The sequence below is a fragment of the Opisthocomus hoazin genome, chromosome Z, assembly GCF_030867145.1.
Source record: "Opisthocomus hoazin isolate bOpiHoa1 chromosome Z, bOpiHoa1.hap1, whole genome shotgun sequence".
NCBI lineage: Eukaryota > Metazoa > Chordata > Aves > Opisthocomiformes > Opisthocomidae > Opisthocomus > Opisthocomus hoazin.
Genome location: NC_134454.1, coordinates 90,075,037 through 90,092,255, shown reverse-complemented (window position 1 = coordinate 90,092,255; position 17,219 = coordinate 90,075,037). Strand labels below are relative to the sequence as shown.

General features: G+C 53.3%; 1 protein-coding gene across 12 annotated transcripts in view; it reads left to right on the top strand.

The window, feature by feature from the left end:
* Positions 1-17,219, top strand: part of LOC142358965 (transcription factor 4) — a 245,759-nt gene that overhangs the window by 122,692 nt on the left and 105,848 nt on the right. For all 12 annotated transcript variants that reach the window (XM_075411862.1, XM_075411859.1, XM_075411858.1 and 9 more), the window contains one exon: positions 1,458-1,522. In XM_075411862.1, coding sequence (XP_075267977.1) covers positions 1,458-1,522 — 65 coding nt within the window. The remainder of the gene's footprint in view (positions 1-1,457; positions 1,523-17,219) is intronic.

Below are 17,219 nucleotides of genomic sequence, written 5' to 3'. Positions count from 1 at the left end.
GTGGAAAACAACCACAAGGAATCGAGAAACAAAAGCAAGCGCTAGGGTCTTCAATTAGGGTGAGGCGAAAGGTGATTTATTTTTTTGAATATTCCAAACCACCGGCAATAGTCAAACTTTGTCAGTAACGTCTGGAACGGGCGATCAGACCTGGTAGCCGTGTCCCAGAGGAAAGGCTTCTGGGCTCAGAACGTGGCCCCCGCCGTTTTGGGAGTGATTAAAATGAGCTCCGCCATCCTTTGTCTAACGAGCGGGTTCTGCGTGAGGTCTGGATGGCGCTGGGGGAGCCGAGCCCTGCGTCCCTCGGGCCGTGGCCGTGCCGGCAGGCGGCTGACGTTGGGGGATGCTGTCGTTACTCCGCTCTGGTATCGCCACGTGCAGTCACGGGGCGTTTTTGAACGGCTTCGGTGGGTGCACGGGCACGGCGCGTCGCTGGCCGGCGAGCCTTGCGCCCAGGCGCGGAGGTGTCCCCGGCAGAACTGGGGTGCGCGCAGGGAGACGCGGAGCATCTGCTCCCAACGCACTGGTACTGTCTGGTGCGCCTTTTGTGCCCCAGCCTATAATAAAAACTTTAATTTTAGGAGTGATTTGTACTGTGTTCTGTTAGGTAACACCTCCCCCCTCCCGTGATTATCCTCACCGTAAGGGTGGTCTTTTAGTGTCAATATGTTTCGTATCAGCCCTCTTGACTGCTCTTTGTCTCCGGAGCACGTGGTGCGGTGCTGCTCAGCCATGACTTAATGCTTTGCAGAAACCACCTCTTCCCTTCTTGATTCCGCTCGAGCCCGGCCATTCAAACCTGAAAGAACCTTTCTTTTCCTTTGTAAATATGGCATAACCGTAACCGGTGCTGCACGTCAGGCTGCTGGATCCGAGTGTTAAAGGCTTCCAGGGGGAAAAAAAAAAAGAGGAGTGAAAAAAAAAGGGTACTTAGGGCTGGCAGAAAGGCTTGGCGGGCGCTGGGCCGCCGTCAGGTCCCAGTATTGCTGGCGAACGGCGGATGCCCGGGCGCTGTCCCTTTCCCAGGTGTGAATTCCCCCATCGCCTCGATCGTGGGGGGATTCGCTCCGGGGAAAGGGAGCGGGGAGCCGCATCCCCAGCAGCTCCGGGGCGAAGGTGGCCCTACGCAGAGCTGCCGAGGGCTGGCCGTGTCCCCGGCGCGGCGCTGGGACAGGGAGGGTGCTTGGGACGCGGTGAGGAGCTCTGCTCGCCTTCAGCCGGCCGGTGGGAGCCCGTTAGATCCCAGCTCCGGGAAGCGCGTGGAGCATCCTCACCATCCTCAGCGTGAAGAAGCGTTAATCCCTTTCTGTTGCCTACGTGCAGTCGGCAGTGCCTATTTTACATACGTAAACAGCGTTAGGAAAATGTGGTGAACATCATCCAAAACGCTCAGAGAAGCCGTATGTATCTGTTTAAATCTGTTAAACATCTTTTTCTCTTTGTTTTTTAATTAACAGGTAAAACGGAAAGGGGCTCCTACTCATCGTATGGAAGAGACTCGAATTTGCAGGGTTGCCACCAGGTAAGCGACAGCCTGCTCGGCAGAGGGGTTGCGATAAATACTCCCGAGAAATGAGGTTTGCCGCTCGGGAGCGGGCGTTATTTGCCACCGCGGCCCTCCAAGCTCCCACCTGAGCTCTGCTAGCCGGGATGCGGCCGCCGGAGACCCTCGGTGCTGGGGCTGAGCGGGGGGCCGCGGGGGGCTGGGGGTTCTTGTCGCGGCGTTGGGTGTTGGGGGGGGGTCCCGGCTGGCAGCGCGACTTCGGAAACGCCGCAGAGCTGGTGTCGGCCCCCGGCTTGGGATGGCTGCTGCCGTAAATTTGAGTTTTCGTAGAATCTGTACGACGTTGTGTGAAAACAAGGTTGTATTGAGGGATAAAAATGTCTGTGGAAATATGATTTGTTGTCCCTTTTTGTTTCGGAATTGTTTTTGGCTGGAAGTCAAGGCCAGCAGGCTAACGGCAAAGCCGTCTCAAGGGAAGCGTGCGTGAGCTAGGAAAAGAAGAGTAGTTTAATTAAATAATAAAATGCCAGTGTAACACAAAGGTGTAGCATGTGTGTGTGCGCCTCTCTGCACTCTGCATTTGCATACTTTTAAGTCTCCAGAGAAAGTCTGAGTCTAAAAATACTATCAATGGCCAAAAGTCTGTGCTTTGTTTCAAGACAATTGATTTTTTTTTAAAAGACACTTTCTCTTTAATTTCAGTAGCAATATTCATCGTCTGTTTAAATTCGTTTTGTTCTTGAAGAGTGCTAGGCTTCCTTTCCTTTTGCTAAGTGCAGTAGCTTCATACTTTGGAAAACTATTGAAAGAATTTAATAGCCTTCTTAATATTCAAAGCTTTATACTGTGCAGATCTGCCAGGAGAAAAAAAAAACCCACAACAAAAAAACAGCCAAAATGCACATTATTTCCCTCTAGGAAAGGGAAATACTTGACCCCTTCTTTCCTCGCTTGTGTCCATGTTCTTTAATAACGTGGGGAAACGGTCTGCTCTCACGTTGTTGCTTTTTTAAAGAAAACCCCACAAATTCAGCGTACAAAAATGGAACCATTTGAGCACTTCGACAGACGTTTCTGCTGGCGGTGCGCACGCGTGTGCCCTCAGTAGTGTCAGGGAGCTGGGGCTGCTGTCGCGGCCGGGCTCCCGCAGACGGAGGGACGGACTCCCGTTGGGCTCCGTGGATGGACGGACAGACAGACAGGCCCTGGTGCCCTCCCGGGTTCGGAGTTGGCGGCAGCTCCCCGCTGCGGGGGAAGCACGGTGTTGCCCGTGGGTGATTCGGGGCGGAACAAACTGAAAGGGCACGGAGCTGGTCGCTGGTGAAGGTTTGCAGACCGAGCCTTGAAAGTAGACTTTGTCTCTTTTGGAGAGAGTCCAGAGGAGGGCTACGAGGATGGTGAGGGGACTGGAACATCTCCCCTACGAGGAGAGGTTGAGGGAACTGGGCTTGTTCAGCCTGAAGAAGAGAAGGCTGCGAGGGGACCTTAGAAATCCTACAAATATCTGCAGGGTGGGTGTCAGGAGGATGGGGCCATGTTCTTTTCAGTGGTACCCAGGGACAGGACAAGGGGCAATGGGCACAAACTGAGGCACAGGAAGTTCCGTCTGAACGTGAGGAAGAACTTCTTCCCTCTGAGGGTGACGGAGCACTGGCCCAGGCTGCCCAGGGAGGTTGTGGAGTCTCCTTCTCTGGAGATATTCCAGACCCACCTGGACAAGGTCCTGTGCAGCCTGCTCTGGGTGACCCTGCTTCGGCAGGAGGGTTGGACTAGATGACCCACAGAGGTCCCTTCCAACCCCTACTATTCTGTGATTCTGTGATTCTGTGATGTATGGAGCTCTTCAGTGGGGCAATAAATGGCTGACCGGGTTCCCGTGCAGTAACCAGCGCCAATGGGTGCAGAAGATCACACCTAGAACTGCCTGCACCCGATGCAAAACAGCTGCAGCGGCTCTTCGTTGTGCTTAGGAGCCATTTCCAGCTAGTCCTCTTGGCTTTAAAATCCTCGTACGCTTTGGCTTTCTGTTGTGAGGAGGTGGCAGGATGCTTGCGCGGCGTTGGGACGTGGTCCCCAGGGCGCAGGAGCACCCGTCCCAGGTGAGACCCGTCCCCGCTGCAGCTCCAGCCTCCTGGAGATCCCACTCTGCGGCTCGCTGGGGGCTGCTGCGGTCTCACGTTTCGCCCAAAAGCTTGGCTTTTCTTTGGTGCACTCGGTTTGTACCTTTTCTTTCGGTCTTACTGTGTCTGATGAGCTCATGGTATTTCTGAGTAAGTTAGAAATTGTAGCAGTTGTAGTAATTAAGTAAATAGAAATTATTTCCGAGTAGGAAATGGCGTTACACCTAAAGGCGTGACCTGGTCTGTGTGTGCTTTGTGCCTGGCGTCTGAATGCGACTCCCGCAGCGGCCTCCGCGTGCACACCCGTGTCTGTGGATATCTGCAGGGCACAGATCTGTGTTTTTGTTAATTTGGGAGTAAAACGTTAATCTCAGAAACGAAGGGCAGAGGTGCAGCTGTAGGGTTGAGAAGATATTTTGCCCTAAACAGATAATTTTTTCTTAAGCATCCTCAGCATTCAGTCCCAGCCAGAGCGCAGCGGCATTTTGCGTCGGCTCTCGGTGGCCGTGGAGAGTGACCTGGTTCCAGACACCCGCAGTGTCCAGCGATGCGGAAATGCCTTGGTGTGGGGTCACCACAGCCCCCGTGGTGCTGGGAGCGTGGAGGGCTTGGGGCAGCTCGGATCGATCCCGCGGGAAGGGCTGGTGGGAGCTGTGGGACCCCCAGCCCGGCTCGTGCCGTGCCACAGCTAGACCCCTCGCTGGGAACCGTCGGGTGGTTGCCGTAACAGAATCCCAGCATGGCAGGGGTTGGCAGGGCCCTCTGTGGGTCACCCAGCCCAACCCCCTGCCCAAGCAGGGTCACCCACAGCAGGCTGCACAGCACCGCGTCCAGGCGGGGCTGGAATATCTCCAGAGAAGGAGACTCCACAGCCTCCCTGGGCAGCCTGGGCCAGGGCTCCGTCACCCTCAGAGGGAAGAAGTTCTTCCTCATCTTCAGCTGGAGCTTCCTCTGCTTCAGTTTGTGCCCGTTGCCCCTTGTCCTGTCGCTGGGCACCACTGGAAAGAGTCTGGCCCCATCCTCCTGACCCCCACCCTGCAGATATTTGTAGGCATTTCTAAGGTCCCCTCTCAGCCTTCTCTTCTCCAGGCTGACCAAGCCCAGCTCCCTCAGCCTCTACTTGTAGGAGAGATGCTCCAGTCCCCTTCTCATCCTCGTAGCCCTCCGCTGGACTCTCTCCAGCAGCTCCTCATCTTTCTTGAACTGAGGAGCCCAGAACTGCACACAGGACTCCAGATGAGACCTCACCAGGGCAGTGTAGAGGGGAAGGAGAACCTCCCTCGACCTGCTGGCCACACTCCTCTTGATGCACCCCAGGATGCCATTGGCCTTCTTGGCAGCCAGGGCACACTGCTGGCTCATGGTCACCCTGTTGTCCCCCAGCACACCCAGGTCCCTCTCCACAGAGGGCGGTTGCTGGCAGAAACAGGCAGCGCGGTCTCCACGTCATCTTTCCACGCAGCACTGACCTGCGGTTGAAGTCCACATGCCACTTCTCACCAGCCTGCTCTTCAGGTCCAGACCGCAGGAGAGGACAACCCTGGAAGTGCCGACGAGCTCCCAGAAGAGAGGGTGAGCCCCGCCGGGCAGCGCGAAGCGGGGAGACGCCGAGCAGCCCAGCGCCGCTGCCTGCCCGCTGTGCCGGGGCGCGCGGTCTGTCGGGTTAGCGGGGAAAATCCAGCAGTTACCCCAGTGAACGAGCCAACGGCCGGGCTCGCAGTGGGAGAGTTGATGCATTTTTTTTCTCTGAATAGTTGTTTTGTACACTTTGCTGGACCAGTTCTGGAGTTTCCTCAGAACTCAGTTGGTACCGACGTGGTCAGCTCTCCGGAGGGAGCCTGGATCGTACCTGCGTGGCAGTGCCCTGCGGCTGCGTAGGGTCAGTGAAGAACTGATGGAGAAAACCCTGGCTACGCGCTCTCCTTTGCCGTGGTTTCATTCATGAACGTCTGAGGAATATTAGGAAGAGATTACAATAAAAGTGCAAATCGTAAAAATTCCGCTCCATGGCCTAAGGTCTGGCTTTCTACCGTATGCATCTACTTTCTTGAAGCGTAACAGACAAGTGGATGAAGCAGATGACCGGCGCCCAGACAGGAAGGAGAAAACAATATTTCTAAGATCAGAATCTCTCAAATTCCTGAAAGGTACAGAAGGAATAATGCTTAATGCCGAGCCTGGACCATCTGTTGTCTGTTTTCCAGGCTGCAGAACTATCGAGATCCACCAAATTATTAACAAGTATGAACCTGCAGGCTTAAAAGAAAAATAAAAGCTACGAGCCTACTGCAAGATTTCTAGGATGTGCTCTCACACGTATTGAGAAAGATTAGCTTATCTAGACAGAAGATATTGAAGCAAACTTGGTGAATTCCAGAGGAAATCCTGGTGAGGCTGAGGATCCCCTGAAGCCGTGGGTGATGCGGGCAGTGGCTGCCTGAGCTCCTTTTCCCAAACCCGGGAGGAGCGTGCGGATTTTGTTGATTTCTGAAAGGTAAATTGCTACCTCCAGACGTGATGCATTGCTCTCTGTAGATGAGTTCCTGGAACAATTAAGGAAAACTAAATACCTAACGATATTGAACTCGCTACCTATTAATCTTCTGCTAGGAAAAAACCCAACAAGCTCCCTTCACACAAATAGCAGCAACCGATCGGAGGTTCCGTTCCCGCCAATGAGAGAAGAGGTCGGATGCACGGCAACCCATTTGCTTCGAGATGAGTTTGATTTCCGAGCCTAGGGCCCAATTGGGCTCTCGCTGAAAACCACGGCAAATACAACACTGATTACAGTGGGAACAGGAGAAGGCTCGTCCTGGGAGCTATTTAATTCCATTAGAGAGAAGTCATCGAAGAAACACATCCCGAAGTTGTTGTCGAGACCCTTTTGAAACACTGCCTTCATTGAAGTTAATGGCAAAAATCTCATTTCATTCACTGAAGTCAGGATTTCGCGTGTTGTCTTAATTCTGTGCTGCTTACCAGTTCCCCAAAGCTCAATTTTTTTTTTTTAATATACTGCTGGTTTGGCGGGGGCATTAGCAAGGCAGTAGTAGTAAAAAAAGGCGTACCTGGATTTCTCTAACGGGATTCTGGTGTCGCCCGAGGAGGGGCGAGCTGGGGGCTCCGCGGGGTAAATCGCCCGGCTTCGCTTTCCGAGGGGCCGCGTTAATTCGGCAGTGTTTGTAGAGCTCTGATATTCCTTAGGGCAGGAGGATCTGGATACGCAAAATACTATTGCTAGGCTCGTGGGAACGTGTGCTCTTACAGTAGCGTGGCTCCACTAGTCGGTTAATAGTCGGTGAGACCGACTGTGAGTAAGCCAGAGCTTTTCCGAGCGATAGTTAATTCAAAAAAGCAATGAAGAAAGAGAACTGTAAAATGAGCCGGATGGCCAGAAAACGTACGCCGCCGATTTCCAAGGCAACGCACGGGCTTGTATGTGGGAATAAATTAGACAGGCCTTTGAAAATTTGGATTATGCCTTTTTGGCAAATGCGTAGTAGCGGATACTTAGCTTTGAAGGTGTTTTAACTTAAGGCAAAATCCCCAGGTCCTAAGGTGACTTGTTTTTACTACTAAGTCTTTTAGAAAGTGAGGCTGAATGTTGGTTTTGGATGTATCGATTGACTTGATGTTCAAGAAATACTCTCGGAGGCCAGCTGGGACCATCCCCCTCTTAAAAGGTGACTCCGGAACGAAGCGTTCAGGTAAAAGCTAGTGGAGTTGTAGCAGCTCAGCCAGCTTTTTTTTTTTTCCTTTTTTAATAAAACACAACTGCTACCAAAGTATAACAAACTTTTTCCAGATTGAGATCGTATCTGCTAGCCCTCAGCCTGATTTGGGATACCACGGTGTAGCAAAAGGCCAGCGGCTGGGACGATGCAGGCTTTGGTTTTAAAACTTTGGTTTTAATGAGGCTTCGACTCGAACAAGCAGCGTTAGAGGCTACAACAAAATGGCTCCTTCACGCAGTTACCGAGGGCAGCCCGCCCAAACCTGCAGCAGCTCCGCCGCTTGCCGGGGTCTCCTGAGGGACCGCGTCGGCAGCCATTCGTTCGGGGAATCCGGGGAGTGAGCTCTGAGATGCCGAGACGTCGGAGGGATGCGCCGTGACGCCGCCTTGGTCGCTGAGCTTGCCTCTGCTCCTCGGTCCTCCCTTCTCTCCTGCTCCTCTCCTGGTCCGTGCTTGCCCGCGCTCCCTCCTCGCTGCCAAACCGCCGCCCGGCCGGGGCGAGGGAGCCGGCCGCTTCTGCCTGAGGTTTCTAGAAACTCGTGTGAAGACGTTCACGCAGACCAAGCCGGAGCTCGCCCTCCCCGGAGCTGCTAGGGGTGTCCTGGATCCTCTCCCAGCGGATCCGACTCCAGATACCTGTTGGGCGTCGCAGTCTCTTCGCAGACGCTGCTCGCTCTTCCCAGACGTCCCTCGTCCTGCGTGGCCGTGGATCCTCTCGTTACTGCCCGCCTCTTCTCGGTCCCCTGTCCCTCTGTGATGGGCGAGAGGAGCCTTTGGCGCACGGTGGGCTTTGTGCTCCCCTCTCCGTTGGTTTCCTCGTGGGATGCGTGTGGCGGTTTATCTTACTGTGCCGTAGCTCGCTCCGTGGGGAGAACCCGTGGGCTTTTTGTCCTTGAGCCCGTGGCCGGGCGGCCGACACGCTCCCCGCGTCCCTCCTGTCCCGTCCGTCCGTCTGTCTGCCGCCTACAGCGGCAGTGTGAGCGTTTCCCGTGCAGCAAGGCAAGGTGGGTTTGAATTCCTGAATTCCTGAAAGCCGCGAATTCCTGGCTCGGTGAGCGCAGGGGAGGGAGGGAGTGACATACCTGTGACAGAAATCTCATTTTACAGTTTTCCAGCAAGTTCTGTGGAAATGCTGGGGAAGACCCGGGCGGCCTCTGCCGCAAGTGCTGGTGGATGAGCGCAGCCCAGCTGCCCGATCCCACCTGTCCGTGGGTCCGGCAAGGCCGTGAGTCCTTGCGTAACGCCGCCTTTCTCGTGCCGAGGAGGGCACGGACAGAAATAGCTCCTGCCCCGTTTCTTTTTTTCTGCCAGAAGCGCTGGGACTTCCTTTTTCTGCTGTGAATTATTGAATTGTTGCAACATCTCTAATTACGTGGAGTCCAGCAAAGACGGAAGGGGAAGGAAAAAGCGGGAGGGATTATCTTTTTATCTGATGGGTACTTCTGAAAGGGCCTTCTCCAGTGCTTCGTTCAGCAGGAGATTGAGCCTAATGGATATTCTGAAATCAGGCTGCGGATTTAAGCCGCTGAAGAAGAATTATTACAAAAAAATAACTCCGGCAGCATCGCTCGGCAGCGTCCCGCGTCTCAGAGGCCGCACCAGTGACCGCCCGCGTGCTGCCCCGGGCGCTTCGGTGCTCGTGGTTGGCTTGAGTTTGGCCAACGACGCGCTCTGCGATATCTCACGGAGCGTTTCAGGAGTTTGCTTGCTTTTTTCCTTTTTTATGACCCGCCCACCTTTTCATAGTAATCGATAAAAAAGAGGGTGTCGTGCCTGCAGACAGGGAAGGTGTGAGATGGGGGGGGGGGGGGTGTCTGCACTCCAAACTGCTTCTAAGTCGTACGTTGTTCATGAATGTCAGGGCAAGGAATCTTTCCGTTTTATTGGCCTTGTATACAATAAGTTATTAAATTTCATCTCTGTCATACACCTGCAGTAAAATAACAAAACATTACTGCACTTAAGGAACATGTGTGTGTGGTGCAGCGTTCCACCCCTCCCTGGCAGACAGCTGCTTGCGGATCGCAGGATCCGTTGTGCGTATTCCCTGGAGCCCCCCGCTAATAATCGAGCCACATCTGCCGCCGCAGCATTATAGGCATATGTAGTTTTATTGAAAGCTATACCTGTATATAAAAAAAAATTAAATAACTCCTACCTCAATTAAATTGGCAAGCTACCTTTTCTGAAGATCAGATTGCAGACCTCTGGAGACGCGGCGCGTTCGTTTTATTCTTCTGTTACAAATTACTTGGTGTTTTTTTGCTTAGTCAAATAACGAGGTTTCCTCACATTTTGATGGCGAGATTCCTTTACCTGTGATAATGTCTCCTTCATTCTCTCTCTCTATAAAAGCCACAGGAAAGCTGTATTAAAGTGATAAAAGAGATGCGATCACAGGATGGTCGGGGTTGGCAGGGACCTCTGTGGGTCACCCAGTCCAACCCCCTGCCCAAGCAGGGTCACCCAGAGCAGGCTGCACAGCACCGCGTCCAGGCGGGGCTGGAATATCTCCAGAGAAGGAGACTCCACAACCTCCCTCGGCAGCCTGGGCCAGGGCTCCGTCACCCTCAGAGGGAAGAAGTTCTTCCTCGGGTTCAGCTGGAACTTCCTCTGCTTCAGTTTGTGCCCGTTGCCCCTTGTCCTGTCACTGGGCACCACTGGAAAGAGTCTGGCCCCATCCTCCTGACCCCCACCCTGCAGATATTTATCGGCATTTCTAAGGTCCCCTCGCAGCCTTCTCCAGGCTGAACAAGCCCAGCTCCGTCAGCCTCTCCTCATAGGAGAGATGCTCCAGTCCCCTCCTCATCCTCGTAGCCCTCCGCTGGACACTCTCCAGTAGCTCCTCATCTTTCTTGAACTGGGGAACCCAGCACTGGACAGGAGGAAACTCAGTACAAAAGAGACTCACGCTGTGTTTAGCCTTGGCTAAAGTAAAGGCAAAGAGAAAGAGCTCCTTGCCTGCAGAGTCTGAAATCGCTCCTCGGCGCTGACAGCCGTGCCGGCTCTGGCGTAGGGATAGCCTTGCCTGCGGGCGAGGAGATGGAGCAGGGCAGCTCTGAAGCGGGCATGCCCCGACTTCCCCAGCAGGCGTTCCTGCCCCGGGGACACATGATCGATGCGAACGGGTGAAATTCTGGCTCCCGTAAGGTCGGTGGCAGAAGTGACGTGGAGCTCGGTGGGACCGGGGAGGAGAATTTCACCTGGCGACTTCTGGGGTGAGTTATGGTGGGAGAAGATTCGCCGTTTCTGCTCGAGCATCTCGCTTTGGGAGGTGGAATCATTGCTCCTGCTCCAGAAATTAGTTCTAACGCCTATAAACTATCCTCCTGTGATCGTGGGCACGTTGTGAACTAATGTTTTTGATGTTACAGCACTAAAATAATGACATAAGAGATAAAATTTCCATGTTAATCAAATGTATGAAAGGACCAGACTTAAGTTCAGATGTCTGAATGGCTCATTTAGCAGAATTCCTCATGCATCCAGAAAGACACGGTTTCATTGTCCATATCATAATTGAAGAAATGCTAAAACCCAACACTGCAATTTGGTGGTAAAAGGAGTGCTTTTCTCTTAGCCCTTTGGATCAAATGTTAAGCTGAGGGCTATTTTGTTGGAAGTGAGCATTCCAAGGGCACCTTTCTGGAGCTTATAACCTGGCAACAGAAGAACGCCGCGATTTGTAATGTGCAATAATGGGTTTATGTTGTGGTTGAGTGCTAATGGGAGCTGGGTTTGCCTTCGCAGCCGCTGCACTCTGACTTTCTGCGCCGTCGTGAATGCGATAGAGGGGAGCGCCGCTCGCCTGCGCTTGTGCCGTGGCGGGTCGCGGGCTCGCTGTGCCGCGCGGTACTGGTTCAGGGCTGGTCAGCGTTTGATGGAAGACCTCCAGCAAAAAGGCAGGCTGAGCTTTGACTAATTCCGGCAATTTTCAGGGCTCAGAATTGACTATTGAGTCAAGGGTGATAGCTGGGGACGCTCCCCTTGGCATATAAAGTATGGGTTGGCGGATTTTGCTGATAGAAACGCATAAACCCTCAAAAGCAAAAAATTGGTCCAGTGGAGTAATAGCTGAAAGGATTTTCATTGCGAGCAGTGGCATTTATCAACCATTCGTTGCTTTCTCCAAAGGTGATCGTCTCCTGTGTGGTCGTGCATTCGTGTCTCGGTGGTCAACTACCTGTTCCTTTCCATGGCTCCATCAACAAGCCGGGTTCTTCCTGAATCCCGAGCGTAACGAACCTTCAGGGCCCGTTAGATGATCCAGCTCAGCTGTAAGGTAGTGACAGTTCAAGCAAGTTCTGAAGCAAAATAACCCTTTTTGGGCTGTCAAATTCTGTCAGTGGGGTGATCGTGAGGACGAGGATACGGCCTCACTACAGACACTTCAGCTGTAGAGCTGTACCCCTAGGTTCATTGAGGTTGACCCCTATGGACATCACCTCGTCCAGGCAGGAGCAGCTAAAGCAGGCTGTCCAGGACCATGTCCACGTGGGCCTTGGGTATCTCCAAGGAGGGAGACTCCACAAATTCTGCCAGTGTTTGAGCACTCTCAGGTAGTTAAGTGTTCTCTTGTGTGTAAGTGATGATGAGGGGACTGGAACATCTCCCCTACGAGGAGAGGTTGAGGGAGCTGGGCTTGTTCAGCCTGAAGAAGAGAAGGCTGCGAGGGGACCTTATGAATGCTTACAAGTATCTGCAGGGTGGGTGTCAGGAGGATGGGGCCAAGCTCTTTTCAGTGGTGCCCAGTGACAGGACAAGGGGCAATGGGCACAAACTGAGGCACAGGAAGTTCCGTCTGAAGATGAGGAAGAACTTCTTCCCTCTGAGGGTGACGGAGCCCTGGCCCAGGCTGCCCAGGGAGGCTGTGGAGTCTCCTTCTCTGGAGATATTCCAGACCTGCCTGGACAAGGTCCTGTGCAGCTTGCTGTGGGTGACCCTGCTTGGGCAGGAGGGTTGGACTAGATGACCCACAGAGGTCCCTTCCAACCCCTACTATTCTGTGATTCTGTGATTCTGTAAGTGGAATTTCCATGTTGCAGGCCATGCCTGTTGCCTCGGTTGGCAAGTGGCTTGGGTCACTGACTTCCAGAGGGCTCAGGATAGCTCCAGCTTTCGCTGGCCAACATGGAGAGAGGAGGAGGAGGAGGAGGAGCTCACGTGCATGCTTACACAGCACGTACTCACACGTTTAGATGTTACAAAGGATTGTGGTAGACATAAGGTAGCTAGAAGAAGTGGATGTCTGGGGGAAGCTTCAGCATCCTGGTGTTGACCGAATTTCTGACACCTCTCGGACAAAATAGCCTTGTTGTCTTCTGGGAGCAGCTGTCTTCTGAGAGCCGTCTTCGGTTCCTCGCCGCTGTGCCTCCCACCGTTTCAGCAGTGGAGTCACCCTTTCCCAGGAGGCATCTCCTGCCGTAGCCGCTGGCCCCTTCGGACTCCTCTCGGGCGCACTCGGTTGGTTTGTTACCCTGGGCTGCTTTTCTCGGTGCTTCCGAAGAGACCTTGTCTCAGCCCATCCTGGGGTCTCGGCATCACCCTGAGATCCCACAGAAATAAAGAGGTTATTTTAAATGCTGGTTTCTTCAGGTGCCCATCGTGTTTCTGAACACGGTGATCTCCCACAGTCGCCGCAGGCCGGCGCGGCCGCTGCTGTCGCATCGCTCATTGCCAACAGACCATTGCCAATCGCCTTTTCACTGCCCAGAAGTTACTCCCTTCTCCCGCCACCCCCTCCCGCCACGCGGTTACCTGCTGCTTTGCGGGGGAATGAATAGCATCTTTAATCACCCTTAATTACCGTGCGGCTGCAGGCAGGAACTTCACACACCGAGCAGCTCAAGATGGAGAAACGAGAGCCGTGACAAGCACAGGTAGATGCGGAACGCTAATTGTTAAAATAATCACTATTTTCAAAACACACATTGCACACGAAATTTAGTCTGGATCTGTGCTTTCTAAGACAGCCGTGAGTTCGTTTCTAGAAGTCGTATAATTTCTCTTATTTTCAAACCTTTATGGTGTTTCTAGTTGCAATTTAAGCAATCTGCAAGTTGTCCGGATCTCTCTGGGTTTCAAAATCCAGTGAGTCTCTTTTGTTCGCATTTTGTCCGGGCTAATATTTATGTTTTAGGTCACTCAAATACAGAAATAAATAGCTGAGCGTACGGATACACTGAGAAGCCAGTGTTTTAACGAGCAAGTCGGCAGCAGGTCGTTCTTGCTGCGCTGGCTGTGGAATTTCTCTGCCTGAAGGTCCAGATAAACACGAGCCTGTGATCCGTGTATTTTTAAGAGCTTTCGCATTCCAGTAAACTCTCGCCACCTGATTTCCACAGAAAACTCTGTCGCTGGCCCTGGTGGTGGCTTTTCTTTGGGAGAGGACGCTCCAGCCGTGCCGCTGCTGTTGCGTGATTAATTCCTCCGCTGCTTGGCTTGGAAGAGGAGCGATTACTTTTGACAAGCAGAGATTGCGGGGAATGTATGAGGATATGAATCCTACCGGCTATTTATGTATGGAATCATTAAAAACCATGACTAAGTTCTGCGATCAGCCTGCCTAAAAAAAGAAAACCCTCGATACCTCAAACACGCGAGCAGCACCAAATGGCTGTGGAGTTGTCACGGAGCGATCCCTGCCTCTTTTCTAACTCTCTGCCTTCGCCCAGCTGAAGACACTTCTCCAGCTTGTTTTAATTCAGCATTAAAATACTTCTGTGGCGTGTTCCGGGTGCGTCGAGGCGCGGGTCCGTGTCCCGCCTGCGCTGCCCGTGGCCGTTGGGTGCCTCCCCAGTGATCCGAAGGGCTCCCGGGGGGTTGCGTGGCCGTTCCTGGAGACACGGGGTGGAGGAAGGGTCAGGGGCCGAGCTGGCTTAGCTGAACAGCCCCCCCGAATCCCCCCCTCGGGAGCAGAAGCCCACGCTGTCCTGCGTTAGCACTCTGCGTCTGTAGGCTGGGGGCCAGCGACCAACGACTTTGTGGTGCGTGGCGGTGCGTCTGTCTCGCTTCCCCTTTCCTGTTTTGCGTGGTTTTCACCGTTCCCCTTTCATGGCTTTGTTTTTTTTCCCCCGTAACTGACTGGTGGTTTGCTGCAGTCTGCGGCTGGTGCCGGGGTCACTCTGGGCGCAGGGCGAGGAGCAGGGCTCGAGCCCTTCCGTGCGGCGGGCTGCCTTGGGTCGCAGCCGGCCGGTCCCCTGCGCAGCCCTCCCACCCTGCCTGCGCTCGCAGCCTGGCTCGGCCTGGGAGCAGCCCTTCGAAATCAGGAGGAGTGTGGGCAGCAGGGCGAGGGAGGTTCTCCTCCCCCTCTACACTGCCCTGGTGAGGCCCCATCTGGAGTCCTGTGTCCAGTGCTGGGCTCCCCAGTTCAAGAAAGATGAGGAGCTACTGGAGAGAGTCCAGCGGAGGGCTACGAGGATGAGGAGGGGACTGGAGCATCTCTCCTATGAGGAGAGACTGAGGGAGCTGGGCTTGTTCAGCCTGAAGAAGAGAAGGCTGAGAGGGGACCTTAAGAATTCTTACAAATATCTGCAGGGTGGGGGTCAGGAGGACGGGGCCAGACTCTTTCCAGTGGTGCCCAGCGACAGGACAAGGGGCAAAGGGCACAAACTGAAGCAGAGGAAGCTCCAGCTGAAGATGAGGAAGAACTTCTTCCCTCTGAGGGTGATGGAGCCCTGGCCCAGGCTGCCCAGGGAGGCTGTGGAGTCTCCTTCTCTGGAGATACTCAAGCCCCACCTGGACAAGGTCCTGTGCAGCCTGCTCTGGGTGACCCTGCTTGGGCAGGGGGTTGGGCTGGGTGACCCACAGAGGTCCCTGGGAGCCCCAACCAGTCTGTGATTCTGTGAAAGCTTTTCTTCCCCCACCTGCTGGCTTTGACAAGTGCCAACCACGTCGTCGGTGCCTAACTGATAGCGGAGAGGAACGACACGGGAGCCGGGCGTTTCTTCCTGCCTTTGCAGCCGCCGAGGTGCACGGCTGCCAGGCGTTCAGTGCTCGCCGCAGTGTGTTTAGCGACAACGGAGAAGTTAATAATTTTATTTCATTTTGAAGTTAATGACAGAATATAGCCATCTGTCTGCCTGTTTATAGGGCTGTCTTTTGGGTTTTGAAACTATTTTCTTTCTTTGAAAATGGATCCTGCTTGACTGTCAGGAGAAAGCATTTAAATAGTAAAGATACAGGCTGCACTACAGGTAGAATTGTGGGTATTTCCCACATCCTGGTCTTTCAAAAGTGTCTGGGGAAAAATGCATATGAAGCCTAATAAAAACCAACTGTATCACGGAAATATAGCTCCCTTGGGTATTTCTCTCTCTCTTTTTTTACATACACTGCAACAGGCGGTGTTACCTTTCCACTGGATAACAAGGTGCTGTGACAAACCCGCTTTTCGGAGAGGGCGATGCTTTCAGGTAATGCAAACAGTGGCACCAACTGCCCAGCGTGTTATAGTCACCTGCAGAGAAAATTAGCAAGAAGCTGCCCGTTCCTGGGTGGCACCTTGCTGCCGTGCCTTCCCCGTGCCGTGGAAGGAGCTGCAGTTTTCTGACAGAGTCTGAGATGCGTCTGTCGTGAGCAAGAAGACGTGGAATGTGTCGTTTCCACGGTTTGAAAATCCCGCTTGCCACCTTGCTTCTGAAATATAAAATTGGAAGAACCTCAGAAAAAGGCTTCATGAGGCCATCTTGCGTCAAGAAGAGTCACCCATGTCTTACCCTCTGCCTACGTCTCGCTGGGAACCCAGCTCCTCTGCCTTTTCCCAGTGCCCTCGCGGTGACTGTTGGCCCAAACACTGCTCAGTGGTTGCATCCCCTTTCTAGGGGATATATATATATAGGGGACCTAATATATACTTACAAATATCTGCAGGGTGGGTGTCGGGAGGACGGGACCAGACTCTTTCCAATGGTGCCCAGCAACAGGACAAGGGGCAACGGGCACAAACTGAAGGAGAGGAAGCTCCAGCTGAACATGAGGAAGAACTTCTTCCCTCTGAGGGTGATGGAGCCCTGGCCCAGGCTGCCTAGGGAAGCTGTGGAGTCTCCTTCTCTGGAGATATTCCAGACCCACCTGGACAAGGTCCTCTACAGCCTGCTGTAGGTGACCCTTCTTCGGCAGGGGGTTGGACTGGGTGACCTACAGAGGTTCCTTCCAACCCCGACCATTCTGTGATTCTTTAAACCTTGGGCGTGGAAGTGATGATTTCCCATGAATCCTTGCTATTTTCTTTTTAATACTTATTTGCAGTTTAAATCAGTAATTTTTAAAAGTTTTATTCTGTGATGACCAGTCCTGGACAGGCTTTGCAAAATGATGGATTCCTAGCCCAGCTTTGGAAGACCCATGAGAAGCTGCATTAGCAGTCAGTGCAGGTCACCCCTCGGCGCTGCTGGCACCATCAGTGGTTCTGTACTAGCCATGGCCTCCTTTGTCCTGTGCAGCCTGCTCTGGGTGACCCTGCTTGGGCAGGGGGTTGGACTGGGTGACCCACAGAGGTCACTGCCAACCCCGACCATCCTGTGATTCCTCCATCCCCGGGCACGAGTGGCTGGAGTCACGTAGGGGAATTTCTGCTGCTTGTCGTGTTTTATGGGCACGTGGCACATCCTGATATCATAACGATCGATTTGACGCGATCGTACATGCGTAGAGGAGCACAGACGGTTTGGGAATTGCAAATGTACAATAGGAAGACAGCTTTTGCTGCATGGTTTTGAGTAGCCCAGCGAGGATGAAGGAGGCTTCTTCCTCAGGTGCTCTTGCTGCTGCGTCTGGATAGGAGAGCAACGATGCTGTGCCAGTATAATTCAGTTTTTGAATTACTAGAATCTTACTCTGAATTTGTCTGGTTTTGCAA